The sequence below is a fragment of the Myotis yumanensis genome, unplaced genomic scaffold, assembly GCF_028538775.1.
Source record: "Myotis yumanensis isolate MYYU_CA2020_CCGP unplaced genomic scaffold, mMyoYum1.0.hap1 SCAF_1, whole genome shotgun sequence".
Lineage (NCBI taxonomy): Eukaryota > Metazoa > Chordata > Mammalia > Chiroptera > Vespertilionidae > Myotis > Myotis yumanensis.
The window spans coordinates 89240437-89260272 of record NW_027223752.1 but is presented as its reverse complement, the minus strand read 5'-3'; the positions used below and the strand labels follow the sequence as shown (position 1 = coordinate 89260272).

Below are 19836 nucleotides of genomic sequence, written 5' to 3'. Positions count from 1 at the left end.
CATGCTTTTCATAACTACCCCCCTCCCACACACACACACAGCCTTTTAGAGGACTGAGGCACTAGCAAGGACATCTCTGGAAAGCATTGCCAGACACTTCTTAAAATGTGATTGTGGAGCCTGAAAAAGAAGGTACCTGCTAAGAAGAGCTCTCAGTAGCTTAACTGGGCTCGAATTTAAAAAACAGAGCCTATCAGTCATTTATAAACAGGGGCCTCTCACAGCAAACTGCGCTTCAGGGAGAAGCCTGCACGGAACAGCACTGAACTGCCTGCCTGAACTGCATTCCTGCCAACTGAGCCAGCCCTTATACAGGAGTTCGTGGAATTGTATTTCAACCAGTAGGACTGAGGCTTTCCTGTCCAATCAGAGCTGTGCAGCTATATCCTTATCAGCATCTTCACCAGCCAATCAGAATGGCTTCATTCTGACCAATCTGGATAGTGCCTTTTGGACCAATCAAATTGCAAGGATTTGGAATCCTCATTTGTTTCAGGATGGACCAATTAGGAATTAGGGGCAGGGATATCTATCTATCTATATATACTATATATATATATATATATATATATATATATATATATATATATACTACCAGTCCACTGTTTGACCAGTCACTATGATGCACACTGACCACCAGGGGCAGACACTCAATGCAGGAGCTGCCTCCTGGTGGTCAGTGCACTCCCACAGTGGGAGCGCCACTCAGCTGACAGGCGCCAGATGCCGGGCTCACTGCTGGCGAGTGCTGCTCCAGCGGCAAGCCTCTCCCACCTCCGCGGCAGTGCTACGGAGCCGTGGTGGGAGGCACAGCGCAGCACCTGGCCTGGGCTTGGGCTCCTCCTAGGCCGCCTGCATCTTTGCACACTACTACCTCGGAGATCGGGCCAAAACCAGCAGTCCAATATCCCCCAAGGGGTCCCTGTTTGCGAGAGGGCACAGGACAGGATGAGGGACCCCATGGAGCATGAATCCATGCACTGGGCCTCTAGTTTGTCTATAATTAAACCAGCTCCCCTCTGGTTGGGGTAGTGCACTTTCCCTTTGCACTGAAAAGTAAAGACATCATTTCCTTGGCTGGAGCTGAAACACCAAAGATGTAATCCCAAAGATGTCTAGCCAGAGCAGAGCTAACCACCCCAGAGCAGAAGGAGCAGTCTATCCAGAGAGAGGCCTAGACCCAGGACCGCCTGGCCCTCGGCCCACCTAACTGCCTTGCTGTTTTCACAGCTGTGCTGTATATTACAGTTGAGCTGTTTGCACTGAATAAAGTTTCCTTTGTTTCTCTTTTGAATTTGAAGTGCTATATACAGGTTATTAGGATTTAATAAAATGTAGAACCATAGAAAAGCAATATGCATTTTAAAGGTTTACTTATTCAACATTGAACATTAGTTGATCACTTAATATGTGCACATATATTCAGAGAAAGTATTATATCTATTCTCTAGTAATTTTTAATGTCAGATGTGAACAGATAAAGGAGTGAAGGGTGGCAGTATAGAGTGATGCGTTTTATGATACAAGTGTGAGCAGGAGCCTATGAGAACAGAGAAGTCAACTGACACCACGTGGGGTGGGCCTATTACAGAAGGCTTCCCAGTGCAGGTGATACTGAGCCGAGCTGCTAGATGGGTAAGAGTTAGCTAACTGAGAAGTCGCTACCTGTAAAACAGAAGGCAGGTTTTGTGTCAAAGACAGGACACGTTACCTCAGTAATGGCCAGAACAAAGAAACATGTATGTTGAGAACAATGTTCTTGGCTGATTTCTCAGTATGGAGATGGATGGAATAAAGTAATTCAATTTTCTAGCTCTCTCCTTTATTTACATAGATTTCATCTTCTGTCTCTTTCGTCCTTGCAGTATCTTCCTGGCAGGTGGCATTGCTGCTGCTACAGCAGCAGTTGTTCTGTTGTAGCCATAGAGCCCATTGCCCCAGAGGGAAGCAAAGGATGGCACAAGTATTAACTGTAGTTTCCTGAGTTCAGGTCCTAAAGGACTTGGTGAGCAGGATGTAACCCAGCCATCAAAACTCCTGCTGTCCTAGTTACAAGGAGAATAAAGGGAAGAAGAAGAAGGGTCTTTTTCTTTCTGAGCAGGAATGAATACATGTGAACTTCTTAATCTATACTAATAAAAGGGTAATATGTTAATTAGACCAGACATCTTCCGGACATCCTACGGGACATCTTTCTGGATAAAGCCACGGTGGTGGGGGCTGAGGCAGAGGAGGTTAAGGGTGATCAGGCCGGCAGGGGAGAGCAGTTAGGGGGATCAGGCTGGCAGGGGAGAGCAGTTAGGGAGATTAAGCTGGCAGGGGAGAGCAGTTAGGGAGATCAGGCAACAGGGGAGAGCAGTTAGGGGAATCAGGTCGGCAGGCAGAGAAGTTAGGGGCAATCAGGCAGGCAGGCAGGTGAGCGGTTAGGAGCCAGCAGTCCTGGGTTTCGAGAGGGATGTCCAACTGCCAGTTTAGGCCCTATCCCACAGGGCATCCCCTGAGGGGTCCCTGATTGGAAAGGGTGCAGGCTGGTCTGAGGGACCTCCCCCCCACCCCCCGCATGAATTCCGTGTACCAGCCTCTTGTTTCATAATAAAACATGAGGCTTGTCACCTGTATGTCTGGTATCTAACAATGCATAGAGGTATCTCCTTGAATGTTAGTAATTATATTCTAAATACCTGGAATTATGAAACATAATTAGCTTTCTGTGACCTCCCATATGTAACAGTTATAAATAATCCTATTTTAACTATGCAAAATAAGAGACTTATTCGACTCTATGACAAGTCAACCTGTAGTGCCTGCTGCACGGCCATGCTAAGGAATCTTTCCCGTTTGATTTCTTCTGTCACTTTGAAGATTTCTAAACTCCTCCTACTTTCTAACATCATTTTTCCTCCATAGATTTGATAAGCACTCACTTCTGTTTCCTTCTAGTTTTTCTATGACTTGGTTTTTTATTTTAATGTTTTATTCTCAGGTACAAAACATGTATATTTTTATAAGTATACAAATTGAATTTTCCTCAAATAGCTAGTTACTTCTAATTGTTAATCATTCGTTAAATAATTTTTCCTTGATAAATTGATTTTTGGTATCTCTTCTATCGTATTTTAAACTCATACAGAGTACATTTCTGTGTTATCAATTCTTTCTTGTGGATCAGGAGTGTATTCCACAAATAATACATGAGTCCTCATTTTTTATTCATTTGGGCCTATTAAAAATAGTTTAGTTAAAGTCTTTAGTTAATCTTTCTTCAATCATCCTGGATTTGTAGAGTTCACTTCCTTCTTGAGTATATTCTTTTTTTTTTTAAGTTTGAAGACAGTTTGCTTTTAGAAAAGGTAGAAAACAAAAGTGCAGTTGACTAGTTCAGCTTTTTCTGTTTTGTCAGCATTAAACTGTACTTTTCCATGGTTCAGGCCTATCTTTGTTTCATTCTTTCCGCATGGAACACAGCAAAAGGTTCTTTGTTCTGTTTCAGTTTTTTAAAACTTCAGTTTTTTCCTTCTCTTGCCTTCCCGGGTGGCTCTCCCTGGCCAAGCCACTGATTGCCGTCCGTCCTCTGCCCCTGTGTTGCTGGGTCTGCAGTTGGTGTGCTCTTTCTCCAGAGGTCCTACCCCATCAGAGAGTTTCCTGAGCAGTTACATCGGTTTCTGTACCTACCAAACCCCCTTTCTTCCTAATTAGGGTAACTTGTAATTGTGCTATCAATCTGGCTTGTGAGATCCTTATTCCTCTTGGAGCCATATTTTTTAACAGTCTCTGGCCATGCACTTATTATTATAAAATATTTTCCCAGAACTTTCTGAACTGCCTAATCAACATATCTAACTACTTTTTACGTTTTTTTCTATTAGCTGCTATAATCTCTGGGATGATATATTCACAGACTCCCAAGTTCCCATTATTGCACTTCACTAACATTTTTTTCTGGTCAGATGTGAGTTAAAAAGAGAAATTCCCCATTTTTTCCCCCCTCCAGCCATCCCAAAGATGCTATGGTAAATGTCTCAACAAGAATTGAATGTTCTCATTGCTGGGGAGGAGTCTCCAGGTATAACACAATAAGAAATGTGTGTTTAATTGGAACAGTAATTGCATGATGGGAGAATCTGATACAAAAGGGGTTTGAAGAGACTGAGACCAAAGGAGAAACGGAAATGGCCAGCCTCATGGTGCAGATGTGTGTGCATGGGAGGTGATGGAGCCGGGTAGACACGTGCAGGCTTAATTTTACAAGTACTGCCTCACATCTGGGCCACAATAGCATGGAGGTGATCTGTGGTCATCTCTCAGTTATCTGCATCATGAACATTCTTGCTAACTCTCTTAAAAGTAAACAAAAGACAATGAAGTCTCAAGAATAGTTATAATTACAAAGAAATATGTAGATAATCCTATAAATTATCAATAATTTAATAAAATCAGACCTTATAAAAATGTTTCCTCTATTCTTTTTTTTTTAATCTTCATCCAATGATATATTTTTATGGGTTTTTAGAGTGAGAGGGAGAGGGAGAGGGGGAGAGGAAGAGAGAGAGAGAGAGAGAGAGAGAGAGAGAGAGAGAGATAGGAGAGAAACATCAATTGGTTGTCTTCCAATCATGTCCTAACCAGTAACGAACCCATAGCCTAGGTATGTGCCCTGACTGGGAATCGAACCCGCAGCCTTTTGGTGCATGGCGCTATACTCCAACCAACTGAGCCACCCAGCCAGGGTATGTCCTCTTTTCTTTATTTCATTCTCTGCCTTTCAGAATATTCTCATCCTTCAAGAATCTGTTCCAGGCAGTCTCAGCCCCCTTTCTTTTGTGTTTCTGTCCCTGCATATTTTATTAATTATTCATGGGTCATTCTCATTTTGACTTTGAATCCTTAACAACAGATACTACTCATTTTTCTATTTCTGACCTACACTACATTACCTAGTAGGTTCTAGATGTATTAATAGCATATAACATAAATTAACTATGATGCTTGAAGGTATTAAGACTGCTTGGTTAACATGAGCTGATTTTAAAAAAAGAAATGAAAATATCTTAATTTTAAATGCTTGCTTTTGGAACTGTGACAACCAGCTAGAAGTTACAAAGGAGTATTTGGGACTCATAAAAAACACTTTCTAATAATTTGAAGTATCTCTGCTACATGTGTGTATGGGTGAATGGCAAGATGTTAACTGGAGATGGTTAGGATGTTTCTCATCCAGAACACTTTAAACCGATGAGTATGTGTGTTTATGTTGGGAGAGTGATATCCAGAAGCTATTTTCAATATTCCAAAGGCTAAGGGAAAAACAAACTTGCCCCAACAAATCTTCACAGCTTTTAAAAACTCCCCAGTGTCTTACTTTTGGCCAGACTTACTGACTGAATGTGGTGACAATGGTTATCATCTACACTAATAAAAGAGAAACATGGTAATGAGCGTACGACCGCTACCCTTACCATTGGCTAATCAACATATCCTTATGCAAATTAACTGTCAGCCAAGATGGTGGCCGGCAGCCAGGCAGCTGAAGCGAACAGGGAGGCTTCTTGCTCCAGTGACTGCGGACTCCAGAGTTCCCCGCCTGACTTGCTGGCCTCTGAGCTACAACTCTAAGAAACTATGTTGCAAATATAGAAGCTAAACAAAACCCCAGAAAAAAGCTTTCAGCCAGCCGGGATCTCAGAGCTAGAGTTATGCATTGTTTTGATTATAGCAGCGGAAGCCTCAGAGCTAGAGCCAGAGCTAAAGCTGGCCCAGAATAAAAAAAAAAAGAAAAAAAGGAGCAGTTGGGAGCTTCAGTCAATTGCCAGCCTGAAAGCAGCCCTCAGCTCCTCACCCAGACTGGCCAGGCACCCCAGTGGGGACCCCCACCCTGATCCAGGACACCCTTCAGGGCAAACCAGCCGGCCCCCGGGCCTCTATCCTATATAGTAAAAGGGTAATATGCCTCCCAGCACCGGGATCAGCGGAGCCACAAGGCCTCCTGGCACCGGATCAGCGTGACAGGGGGCAGCGCCCAAACCCCCTGATTGCCCTGCTGCTCTGTGTGTGACAGGGTGCGGGGCCCCAACCCCCCCCCACCCCCCACAGGCCCTGCTTTGTGTGTGACGGGGTAGAGCCATAACCTCCCCATAGGCCCTGCCCTGAGTGTGACAGTGGCGGTGCCCCAACCCCCTGATCCGCCCTGCTGTGTGTGTGACAGGGGGCGATGCCCTAACTCCCCTATCGGCCTTACTCTGTGAGTGACGGGGGAGCTCCTCAACCCCCTGATGGGCCCTGCTCTGTGCGTGACAGGTGGGAGCTCCCCAAACCCCTGATGGGCCCTGCTCTGTGCATGACAGGGGGGAGCTCCTCAACCCCCTGATGGGCCCTGCTCTGTGCATGACAGGGGGGAGCTCCCCAACCCCCTGATTGGCCCTGCTCTGTGCGTGACAGGGTACGGAACCCCAACCCCCCTGATGGGCCCTGCTCTGTGCGTGACAGGGGCGGAGCCCCAACCTCCCTGATGGGCCCTGCTCTGTGCAGGGAGCAGTGCCCCAACCCCCTGATTTGGCCTGCTCTGTGCGTCACAGGGGGTGGCGCCGCAACCTCCCCATCGACCCTGCCTTGAGTGTGACGGGGCGGTGCCCCAACCCCCCAATCAGCCCTACCCTGAGCGTGACTGAGGGTGGCATCGCAACCTCCCAATCCGCCCTGCTCTGTGCATGACAGGGGGCGGTGCCCCAACTCCCCAATCTGCCCTGCTCTGAGCCTGACCAGTGGCTGCACCTAGGGATTGGACCTGCCCTCTGCCACCCAGGAGCAGGCCTAAGCCAGCAGGTCGTTATCTCCCGAGGGGTCCCAGACTGCGAGAGGGCACAGGCCGGGCTGAGGGACCCCCTCTTCCCCCCTGAGTGCACAAATTTTTGTGCACCGGGCCTCTAGTGTAAATATAAGCTCCAATTGGCTGTTGTTCTGCATTAAAGTTAATTTTTTTTTAAACATATTTTATTGATTTTTTTACAGAGAGGAAGGGAAAGGGATAGAGAGTTAGAAACATCAATGGGAGAGAAACATCGATCAGCTGCCTCCTGCACGCCTCCTACTGGGGATGTGCCCACAACCAAGGTACATGCCCTTGACCGGAATCGAACCCTGGACCCCTCAGTCCGCAGGCCGACGCTCTATCCACTGAGCCAAACCAGTTAGGGCTAAAGTTAATTTTTATAAAAATTTAAAAACTAGTTATTGTTACTAACTCCAATTTGGATGGGGAAGGATTTCAAAAAAATGAAGTCTATGCAGAAAGCATATTAATTTTTATCAGTTTTTATCATGACCTGAACGAATTTCATTCTGTACATTATTTCATAGACTCCTCTCCCCAGTAGTTTTTGCATTTCTGAGATAAAGGTGCATCTTACAATGATGGTGTATATTATTAATTACAGTTTTTTGTTAATCTTTCCAAGTGTCTTATAAAATAAAGATGTAGTTTGTTATTCATAGTGTTTCAATGGTCAGAGAAATATCAGAGTGGCTGAGAGAGTTTGTATGATATAGGTGTCAGGGCTATTTGACTCAAGATCCTATGTTACCTTGGGCAGCTTCTTAATTTCTCTGAGACTCAGTTTTCTCATTTATAAAATGGAAATAATAATATGTACCTCATAGATTGTTTGTAAAAAATTGAGACGATATTTGCAATATGTTAAACTTTTATTTTTTATTATATCTGTCCCAACTTGTTATTGCCAGAAAGAGTTAATGTTACTTCCTAATTGCCAAAATTACCAGTAAAAAAATTGCTGAAAATCTTGGAAAATCTGACGTTTTTATTTCATTATGCAAATAATTTTGACCCCCAGAAGTTATTTATTTTGCTTTGGAAGCCTCATTTCATGTGTACTGCTAACCAAACGCTTTATTCCACTTTGTGCAACAATTTATAATGAACCTTAAAAAGAACTACTGATTATCTTAGAGTTTTTGGCTCAATTACCTATTTCAAATGTTCATCGACTAAGGAAAGCACGTCATTTTCTCCTCTCCTGCACTCTGGAGTATAACAATAGACTGTGAATAGAGCAAATCAAAGAAACACAAATACCAGTATAAGGGGCCCATTGTGTTCAGTTTGTAGCTCTGTCATATGGTTTTAATTTAGGTCGACTGATTGATTATAACAGACTGACAGATAGCACATTGTTCATCTCCTGGGATCTCTAGACACTTTAATATTCTTATTCTTATCTGTCCATTTGGATTCCAAAACTTAAGTGAAATGGAATTACAGCATTCACTTTGTTTTCCTGTGCTAAGTGATTATCTCTGAAGTGCAATTTTGTGATTAGGTGAGATGGCATGCATACACCCAGCTATGCCGCTTCCCCGGGGTGCAGAACAAGTACATTCATAATGAATGGAGGTTGTGCTTTGATTTCAAATGGATGTAAAACCTCACCACACTTGGTAGTTTTATTTTTTAAATGTAATTAATTATTTTAACATTAACAAGAAAATATTAAAATTGAACTTTAGAAAATGGCATTTAAACGTAAGTCAAGGGTGCTAACAGCTTATGAATGTTAATCCCTTTCAAAAAGCAAATAAACGTACTTACCTGACATAAATTGGGAGGGGGGATTTACTGAAAATTGTCAGTTTAATGATTTGTATTCTTCCTGATTAATTTAGAAAACTATATGCAACTTGGTATTAGTATTGTCAAATTCTTATGTGTCTTATTTTGAAAACTACAGTAATTATTCAACTACTTGTCATAGTTGTTTGGTCCTTGAGGGGGTGGGGGTGGGGATGGAGAAGCCAGGAATTAATGGTTGGCATAAACTATTTTCTTTAACTATTTTCTTTGATGTTATAAAGGCAGATTTTGTCCTTGAGTATGTGAGACCAACTTTAAAGTGGATTTAGCATTCCCAAATTTAGACACATTTTGATCAAACCACAAAAGGTGCCCAGACAGTACACAGGTTAGGATTCCATGTGGACAAGGCTGGGCACGGTTATGTGGCTACAGTAACCTTGATCAGCCCCATCTTCCACACTTAACTCTCCTAGCATAGTGTTCAGTATACAGTCAGCGCTTAATGAATCTTAGTTGATCCTGTTATTATTTTCTTTATCTTTTCAATTGTGTAAAAATTATAACTTGAATAAATTGATAGGTGATTTTCAATAATACAGCACATTAATTTGGGGTAAAGTACTTTTATTCAAGGTTCAAGGAAAAAACAACCCATTATAATTTTAATCTTCTATTATGGTCCCGTTATATGTCCTGTGAACCCTCAATAATATTCTTTCTGGTAGAACTGATTCACCTGCCCTGATGGATGTGAAACCTTCAAACTTGTTCCCATAATTGTGGATACCTATGTAGCAGAGATGAATTGCCTGCTTTTTCATCCTTTACTCTGTCACACCTTACAGACCTGAGTTAACAGGTATTTTATAAATGTACCCAGTGATTACCCTACAGCCTGCCATCCAGGCACCAGCAGGACAACTGCAAATGTTTATTCCCCACATCATGTGGCCATTGGATATAATTCTGACGACAGAGTTGGGGAAGATAAGATGTATCACAGATAATACTGAAAAGAACAGTATATTGGGGCCCAAACACCTGTGGGTTGTAATCCTATTTCTCTTTAGTATCTATGTAACTTATGTAGCTTCTTTGAACCTTAGAAGTTACTTTATAATTACTGCAGGCTTCTTTTGTTTGTTTGTTTTGTTTGTTTGTCTTTCCTGCTAGTCTGGTAGGCTCTGCAAAGATGTCTTACTTCTCTTTACATGTTTGTCCCAGGTCTTGTCCCATTGAAAGCCTTGAAGGTGCTTAACAAATGTATATTGAAAAAGGCAAGAGGACAGACAAGAGGAAGAGAGAGGCATAGAAGGATATATTTAAGGCCTAAAATCTCCCTCAAATTCTCTTTGAATAAAAACCTTATGAAATCAAGTGCACATGGGTCTGTCCTAACATTAATGGATGTTTACAGTGTAAGGGCCTGGGGAAGTCACCATCAGTCAGACCTTCTCTTGGAGCAGTGGTTCTCAACCTTCTGACCCTTTAAATACAGTTCCTCATGTTGTGACCCAACCATAACATTATTTTCGTTGCTACTTCATAACTGTAATGTTGCTACTGTTATGAGTCGTAATGTAAATATCTGATATGCAGGATGGTCTTAGGCAACCCCTGTGAAAGGGTCGTTCGACCACCAAAGGGGTCGCGACCACAGGTTGAGAACCGCTGTCTTGGAGTGTCTGAGAAACGGAGGCAGGCTCGACCTCAGGCTCCATGGACAAACAGGCAACGGCAGAGCTTCATCCAGCTCCTCTCACCCCAGGCCACATCTCTGCACTGTACTGAGCAGTCTCCACATCAGGCTGTGTGCAAAGAGGTCTAAAAGCTACGCCCTTACCCATTAGAATCTGGGGAAAAGAGGTTGTCTTTCACTTTCAATTCTTTATATCTACTTCTTGACTTGAACAACAACAACAAAATGCATCAGCCATTTTTATAACATCATAAAATATGTAGAAAAACACACTTAAAAATAATTTTAGTATTCTGCATGAGTACCATAGGGAATAAATTCCAATAAGCAAGAAAAAAAGGCCTACAGCATGAATATCATTTGCTACAGTATATTTCTCAAAGAATGGACTGGAATTCACCTGAGTGTGTATTAAACTCTCTGTTTGGCTTATTGTTGAGGAGGCTACTTGCTTATGTTTATCTCAGGATTTAAATGCCAACCTATAGTGCCTAAGAGCTCAAATAACTGTCTCCCCAGGAAAGGCTGCTCAGATTTCTCCTCTCTTCCAATTGGGCCCCACTCCCCTCATGTACCCATTTGGGTCATATTCCATTATACTACCTTCTGATCTAAATTCATCATAATTTTCCTTTTCATTAATATTTCTGAATACCTTTCTGGTTCATTTACGGGAAAGCAAAAGCAAGATGTTTTTAAGTAACATCAGGTATTTGTACATCGAGTTGAGCTATCCTCTCATTTATGCTTTCTGCCAGCATTTTGGCTGTTTTCAAAGTGGCCTGCGACTGGCAAGCAGGAAGAGAAGAGCGAGAGTTGCTTTGGCACCACTTGTAAAACTGTGGTTGGAAAGAATGGAGTCTAATGGCTAAAAGCCAAGCCAGGTTGCAACTTATCTTTCCTTAACTTTGCCGGGAGAGTTATAACTATACTTTATATTCATTATCCTGCATACTAATTACCTACAGATCAAGGTATCCATTCAACTCATTTTCCAACTTTGCTATTTTTACAGCTTCTGCCACCTTTGAAGACTTTCAGATCCGCCCCCACGCCCTCTTCGTTCATTCGTACAGAGCTCCTGCTTTCTGTGACCACTGTGGAGAAATGCTGTGGGGGCTGGTCCGTCAAGGCCTCAAATGTGAAGGTAAGGTATTCCTTCCCCAACCAAGTGGAACACAGGCTGGAGTTATCTGCCTATGTTGTGCCGTCTACAACAATGTCTTCTTCCCCTCAGATGTCTCCCAGGGACTTGGGGGTGCATGAATTCTTCTGTTCATTCCTTTACACTCCCAATCTTCAACATATTTGCTCTGATCTAGGAAACCCTATTCTCACATATTTTCCCTATACTGTGTGCGTATGTTTCTTTTGTGTTGGTTATTTTGGCAACAGACAAAAAATAAACTTGGCGTCTTAATTCAGATCTTGGAATAGTAGACATTCGATAAGGGTTTGTTGAAGTGAGCAGATATTCAGGAAGTTCATCAAACCATCCCAGGTCACTCTGCTATTGAGTGGCGGATTCCAGCTTGTAAACCAGTATCATAGTTTTATCATCCTCTGTAGAAAAACCCCTTGAACCTGTGGAGCCAGGATTAAAATCAAGGTAGTTCAGAATTTGTGCTGTTTTGTGATTAATTTCCTATGTGTCCACTCACATTAGAACTTGTGGCAGCTGAAAAGGGCTCAGGTAATCTCTTCGGAGTTTTGATGCTGGATCCTTCAAAGCCAAAATCCATTATATCAGAGGACATTTCAAAAAAATGGTAATCACAATAGTTGCTGAGCTCATTCAATAAAATCAGAATTCAAAACCCAGATTACTTACAGATTGGGAAAATAAATCAGAAAAAGCGCAAAAGAAAATGCGAATTTCCAAGTAGCCCCAAGAGAAATGGAAACAGTACTATTGTGAAAAAAAATCAAAATTTACAACTAAAACTAGCATAGCTTTTATTTTATGGTTGAACAAAAGCCATTTTTTATTTTCTTTTTCCAGGATGTGGTCTGAATTACCATAAGAGATGTGCATTTAAAATCCCCAACAACTGCAGTGGCGTGAGGCGGAGAAGACTCTCAAATGTTTCCCTCACTGGGCTCAGCACGGTCCGCACAGTGTCTGCTGAGCTGTCCACCAGTGTCCCGGATGAGCCCCTTCTGGTAGGGCCTTCTGTTCATCCACTCCCCCTTCATGTGAGAAATCTGTGGGACAAAGTGACAGCAGTGTCAGCCAAGACAGTGCCCTCCCTGCAAGGGAGGACACAGCCAGGGTATACACGTTTCACTGGGGCCTGTGCTGTAGATTGCTCAAGGCTTCATCACATATCCAACAGCTTTGAGTTTGCTTTTATCTGTGAGTTTACAAAATGTGTGAGGTTTCACTGTGGTCACAGGGCCAGAGCAGCACAAACTGATGTGTGAATTTTACAAAACATAAGTTTGTCAAAATTTGGAAAATAGAGATGAGCGATGTTTTTCTCTGAAGATTATTAAAGTCCTTTGTGGTATAGCTGGATATTTATTCGGGGAGAAAATTGGAAATGTTCTCTTAATGCAGGGGTGGGGGATGTCCAGCCCACGGGCCATATAAGGCCCTCGAAATCATTTGGTCTGGCCCTGCCAAGGCATTAGGGATTAGTTAATTAAATGTTGACCAAAGATAGCAGGCTAATTTTTAAGTTGATAATTTTGGATGGCCTGTGATTGATGCTATAAATATCCAAATGGCCCTTGGCAGAAAAAAATGTTCCCCACCCATATCTTAATGGAAATATGAAAGTATTTAATTGCATGGCATTACTAGCATACATTCCAGTGTATGGTCAGAATGACACTATTGACAAATGCTGTGAGAAAATTAGCACTTAAGACATTAAAGCATTCCATTAGCTCTAAAATATATAATTCATTGACATGGCTTAAATATTATTCTTTAGGAAAATTACTTTTGGATTTTTCAAACATTGAAAACAAAATAAAAATTGTGGTAATTATGTGAATTATTTAAAATAAGAACGTTTTTTCTGAAATTAGCTAATCGTGTGAGGCTTTAAATTTCCCATATCTATTCCATTCCCCAATGGATTTTACAAAGAACTCTTTATAATCTAGCTGTTGTAAAATTTAATTAAGGAAAATAATTAAAAATTACTGCAGCTTTTAGGTTAAATAAATCCTTCTTGGAGTGGAGAGTGGTGATACATATGTAAGATACCTAAAAAGTTTTATTAATTAGGTTCTTGTTTGAAACATATTTTATTGTGATCTCTATATCACTTTAATTTGTTATAGCCTAAACCAGACATATAACTCAATTGAATGCTCATTTTGATAATTAAGCAAATTTCATACTCTGTTTTGGGAGAAAGCAGGTACTAAATTCCACCAATAGCTGGAAGAATGTATTATATTTGGTAACATTCAGAATATATGTGTGTGACTATATATTGTTCCATAAACATATATTAATTGGAAATAGTGATGTTCTTACTGAATGGTGCTTAAATCAAAAGCTATTTACTTTTTTTTAAATCCTCACCCAAGTGTATATTTTTATTGATTTGAGAGATAGAGAAAGGAAAAGAGAGAAACATTGATGTGAAAGAGAAACATCAATTGGTTGCCTCTCGCACATGTCCCCTAACAGGGATGGAACACACAACCTTTTGGTGTACAGGATGATGCTCCAACCAACTAAGCCACCTGACCAGGGCAAAAGCTATTTATTTTTTCAAATAACTCTTCATGTCACCTTCCCAACTCTGAAGTTCCTTGATTTAGTGTGAATTTTTATAAGTTGTGATTTTTACAAGTTACAACAGCTACTTTTGCTTTTAAGGATAGTAACTGAGAGTCATACTGTTTACAGGATAGACATTTAAAAACAAGTTTAATAAATAAAATTATAAATTAATTGTGTATTGTTTTCAGTTTTACCAGAAAAAGTTCTTTTAAAAAATTATTTAATATCTCACAAGAAATCTAAAGCTCTAAAGTCATTCATCATTAGAATAGATTAAGATCTAGAATGATTAATGCTGAAGATTCTTTTTTTAAATCTAAGCCAACTTTTTATAACATATACACATAGAGATGTGTATATAAATACTTCAAAACATTATATATATAAGTTAAATTTTATAAGTATGGATTAAATTATACATTTAAATTATCATATGAATGCATATATGTATAAATATATAATTTATATATAACTGTAGTTTAGGTTACATAACTATAGTCTTTAACATGGGTTTTCATGTTTTAAACCACATTATTTAATTGCCTATTTAACCAAATTAAATAATTATTTAATTTTTGAGATACCTAATTCCAAATTATATTTTACAACAAATGTTGAAATCACTAGTGTTTTTTTACTGGATGCACATTTTTGTAGTAGAATGCTTAACTATATTTTTAAAATATACTATTAAAAATCATACTTTAACATGTCTGTCAAGAATGCTTATAAAATTGTGATCAAATCAGATACTTATGGGCCATAAGATACTTTGAAAAATACTATCATAAATGTTCATAACCTTGTATGAGATGCCCTGCAGGTAACTTTCAATGAGAAATGCCTCTGGGAATAATGTGTGACACGGACACAGCGGCTCTCAGAACTGTTTTCCGTACATCAGAGCCCATTGTACCCTCATGAGTGCATTTGTGTCTCTTTTTATCCAATTTCTGAGGAAAGAGGAAACGTTGGCTCACCTTGAGGAGGCCATGGATTTCCCAGTTCTGTGGGCCATGCCTTGGCTCCTTTTTATAGGGCAAAACTACCCTGCTTTACCCAGGCATGCCTGGAGTACAATGAGTATGTCCCTTTTTATCCCTAGGCAAGACATGAAAGGCCAGTAACCCAGTAACTATAGTTTAAAATTTATAGTGCATGCTTAGTCACAGGTGATAGTATGGCAGTAATCATTAAACCTATTAGTTTTATATACCATAAAGGATATTTCCATTACTGAAAAGGATAATGGCATTGTTCATTAATGCCACCAGATCACCCATATTGCAAGTCGGCCATGATTGGTATATAGATTTCTCTCAAATGTAAGAAAATGATTTTTTCTCTTCCCTACTTGATTCCCTATTTTGACTACAAAATCTCCATTTCACATATAGATGAAGATATTGGTAATTTCATTAATTTGTCCATTTTGGGCACATAAATTGAATTTCCAATTTCAATCATGTTGCTAACATAGGAAGAGAGGATAACAACACAGGTTATATGACGAGCTCTATCTCTCATCAACTTTGTCAGTAAACTGTCAAATATACTAACCATAAAGTTGTTCATCTTTTAAGAAAATCCAAAATGTAGTCAATTTATGGCAGGTAGCTATGTAGAGGTGTATATCATTTTGTAAATCATCACCAGTATAAGAAAGAAACAAGAAAAATGCAGCAGATCCTTAAGTTGGACTCACTAATATATTGATTGTATCATTACATATAAGTAGACATATTGAGATGATATCCATTTTAGAGACTTTTAGACAGTTGCAGAAGAGAAGTTAGGATTAAAGGATCTTGTCATTTCATTATGCTTTACTCATCTTTTTATTTACAATTATTCTTGTGGTATTTGGGAAAAGTTAAAGCCATTTGACACCATGCTTATCAAAAAGACTGTATGAAGAAGCTTGTATCAGATCAGCTGCCCTGCAAAGGACAATTATAAAAGCTGAGTAAAATATAATAAAGAGTAAAACAATATTTAAAGGTACCCAAGAGCATCTCACAATCAGGATTCTGAGGGACCAATGTGTCAGAAAGAAGGACATCACAGAGTGGTCAATGCACAGGACCGCCCCCCACAGCAAGCAGTACCAGGCTCAAACTGTCAGTACTGCTGAGTTTGAGAACCCCTGATGCAAAACAAAGCTGGAGAGTTTCCCAACATTTTATAAAGCCACAGTTAAGACAATGTGGTATTACACAAGAATAGAAAAATAAATCAATGAAATAGGATAGAGAGAGTCCAGAAACTACATGGTTATACAGGTCTACTGATTTATGACAAGGGTACCACTACTGTGAGAAAATGATGCTCTTTTCAACAAATAATGTTGGGACCAATGCAAACATATGTACAAGAATTTGGAGTAGAAAAGGCTGTTTTAAACAGGACTCGAATTACTGTTGGCAAGAGGAAAAGGTTGATCAATTAGGAAGTTATTTTTATTGAAATATACCATTGAATAAGCCAGAGACTAGGAGGATATGCCATTAAGCAAGTCACAAAATGGGAGGGTTTTTAATGTATATCCTGTATAATAAAATATGCAAATTGACCAAACGGAGGAATAGCCGGTCGTTATGATGCACACTTACCACCAGGGGGCAGACACTCAATGCAGGTGGTCAGTGTGCTCCCACAGGGGGAGCACTGCTGAGTCAGAAGCAGGACCTAAGCCGGCAGGCAGACATCCCCTGAGGGGTGCCAGACTGTAGACTGCGAGAGGGCGCAGGCCGGGCTGAGGGACCCTCCCCTCCCCCCAGTACATGAATATCGTGCACTGGGCTTCTAGTATCCTATAAAAAAATAAATTAGAATGTATAAAAAAATCTATAAAAATGTTAGAAGACAGACAACTCCATTCTGTATAGGTATAATATTTGAACACTTTACAAAAAAAAAAAAATATCCAGTAAACATGAAAATGTACTTTACATCATGTATGTAGTTATCAAGGAGCCTAAAGTTAAAAAATCTACAGTTTTTCCTCAAAGTGCAAAAGTTTATTCAACACCAGAAATACCACTGTTTGCAAAACACAGTCACACATTTTTTAAAAAAATATTTTTTTTATTGATTTCAGAGAGGAAGGGAAAAGGAGGTAGAAACATCAATGAAGAGAGAGACACATTGATCAGCTGCTTCCTGCATTACCCCCACTGGGGACGGAGCTGCAACCCAGGCATGTGCCCTAACCAGGAATCAAACCATGGCCTCCTAGTTCATAGGTTGATGCTCAACCTCTGAGCCACACAAGTCATGCATTTTTGTTATAAAAAAGAGTCAACTCTATTCTAGTTTTGATTTGTTTTTTAGTTAAAAGAGCTGCTCAAAAAGGCTTGAAGGAACAGCGATGAAAAAGAACATCTACACTAATAAAAGAGAAACATGGTAATTAGCGTACGACCGCTACCCTTCCCATTGGCTAATCAGCATATCCTTATGCAAATTAACTGTCAGCCAAGATGGCGGCCGGCAGCCAGGCAGCTGGAAGCGAACATGCGGCTTGCTTGCTTCAGTGAAGGAGGACTCCAACGTTCCCCGCCTGACTTGCCGGCCTCTGAGCTGGCAGTTTGAAACATTCTAATAAATAATAGAAGCTAAACAAAACCCCTGCCATCTCAGAGCTGGAGTTATACATTGTTTCGATTATAGAACGGCAAACAAACCAGATAGGAAGCCTCAGAGCTAGAGCCAGAGCTAAAGCTGGCCCAGAATAAAATACAAAAAAGAGAAAAAAAAGGAGTGGTTGGGAGCTTCAGTCAAAACCGCCAGCCTGAAAGCAGCCCTCAGCCCCTCACCCAGACTGGCCAGGCACCCCAGTGGGGACCCCCACCCTGAAGGGTGTGTGACCAGCTGCAAACAGCCATCATCCCCTCATCCAGGCTGGCCAGGCACCCCAGTGGGGACCCCCACTCTGATCCAGGACACCCTTCAGGACAAACCAGCCGGCCCCCAGGCCTCTATTCTATATAGTAAAAGGGTAATATGCCTCCCAGCACCGGGATCAGCAGAGCCGTGAGGCCTCTTGGCACCAGATCAGCGTGACAGGGGGCAGCGCCCAAACCCCCTGATTGCCCTGCGGCTCTGTGTGTGACAGGGTGCGGCGCCCCAACCCGCCCCCCCCCCCCCCCCCCCCCCGCACAGGCCCTGCTCTGTGTGTGACGGGGTAGAGCCATAACCTCCCCATTGGCCCTGCCCTGAGTATGACAGGGTGCAGTGCCCCACCCCCTGATCCTCTCTGCTCTGTGTGTGACAGGGGGCGGTGCCCTAACTCCCCTATTGGCCCTACTCTGTGCATGATCGGGGGGAGCTCCCCAACTCCCTGATGGGCCCTGCTCTGTGCATGACCGGGGGGAGCTCCCCAACCCCCTGATGGGCCCTGCTCTGTGAGTGACAGGGGGGAGCTCCTCAACCCCCTGATGAGCCCTGCTCTTTGCGTGACAGGGGGCAGCACCCAGCCCCCTGATTGGCCCTGCTCTGTGCGTGACAGGGTGGCGCCGCAACCTCCCCATCGACCCTGCCTTGAGTGTGACAGGGGGCGGTGCCCCAACCCCCCAATCGGCCCCACCCTGAGCGTGACTGAGGGTGGCATCGCAACCTCCCAATCCGCCCTGCTCTGTGCATGACGGGGCAGCGCCCCAACTCCCCAATTGGCCCTGCTCTGAGCCCGACCAGGGGCTGCACCTAGGGATTGGGCCTGCCCTCTGCCACCCGGAAGCAGGCCTAAGCCAGCAGGTCGTTATCTCCTGAGGGGTCCCAGATTGTGAGAGGGCACAGGCTGGGCTAAGGGACCCCCCCCCCCCCCACGTGCACAAATTTTTGTGCACCGGGCCTCTAGTATTCATTATAAATTACCAGATATGTGTTGCCTATTTAACCAAGATTTTTCTTATATTTTTCATTGATATTCCTTCTCCTCATAAAAGTATTCAGAATAGTTTTTCACTTTTGAATTATATTTCAACCTTGAATGAAATCAGACAGAAAATAATGATATGAAACAAAGACTCTAAAATGAACAAAGAATGCATGGGACATGTTTCTCTCATTATAACTCTAAGCCCGTATTGGAATTTCCAGGTTTGTAAACCACTGACTTATTCTTGCCAGTAGGCAGAAAGCAATAATGTAACATTTGATTACTTTGATGACATTTTTCTTCCTTTTCCCATAGAGAGGATACATTATTGTGAAGAAAATCTAATCTTTAACTTAAAGGTCAAAAATGCTTCATTCTGTCTATAATTTATTTTCAACAAGGTGAAAGAACAGTCTGTCATCATTGACACTATGGCAAGCAGTATTTTCTTTTTTACCTTTACTAGCTCACAACTGTAAATTGTTTTTGCAACCTTGAGTTTGTATCTATAATCCTATTGAAATGTTAAAAAGTAATTTCCAACCCAGCTGTTTGTGTTGCCACAAAGACTAATTAGTATAACAGTTTTCTTTCTCTTGAAAACAAACCTATATAGAACATTATTGAGTAATGTGAGTTGCTTTCCTCCAATAACACTATATATTTTTTTTTGTCTTTTTCCTCCCTTTATTCTGCTCCTTTGCCTGCTTTTTGCTTTTACAACTTCATCTCTAAGTCTCCTCTGAGTCCTGGCTTTGAGGTATGTACTAACTGTACCATCTTTGCAAACCAACATTATAACATTAGGTTGTTATCACACAATTATCTGCATTGATTCTATGAATCAGGTCAGAACTTAGCTCAAAATTGTATGTCAACTATCATTTAAAAAATACTACCCGAGAATCCAATCTATTGAACTGCAA

At 41.4% G+C, this 19836-nt stretch overlaps 1 protein-coding gene across 2 annotated transcripts in view; it reads left to right on the top strand.

The window, feature by feature from the left end:
* The window catches only part of PRKD1 (protein kinase D1), a 310832-nt gene that overhangs the window by 219207 nt on the left and 71789 nt on the right, over nucleotides 1-19836 (top strand). Inside the window, exons 3-5 of one of the 2 annotated variants that reach the window (XM_070427343.1) lie at nucleotides 11302-11433; nucleotides 12289-12449; nucleotides 19647-19670. In XM_070427343.1, coding sequence (XP_070283444.1) covers nucleotides 11302-11433; nucleotides 12289-12449; nucleotides 19647-19670 — 317 coding nt within the window. The remainder of the gene's footprint in view (nucleotides 1-11301; nucleotides 11434-12288; nucleotides 12450-19646; nucleotides 19671-19836) is intronic. The other variant, XM_070427353.1, reaches the window with a different exon arrangement.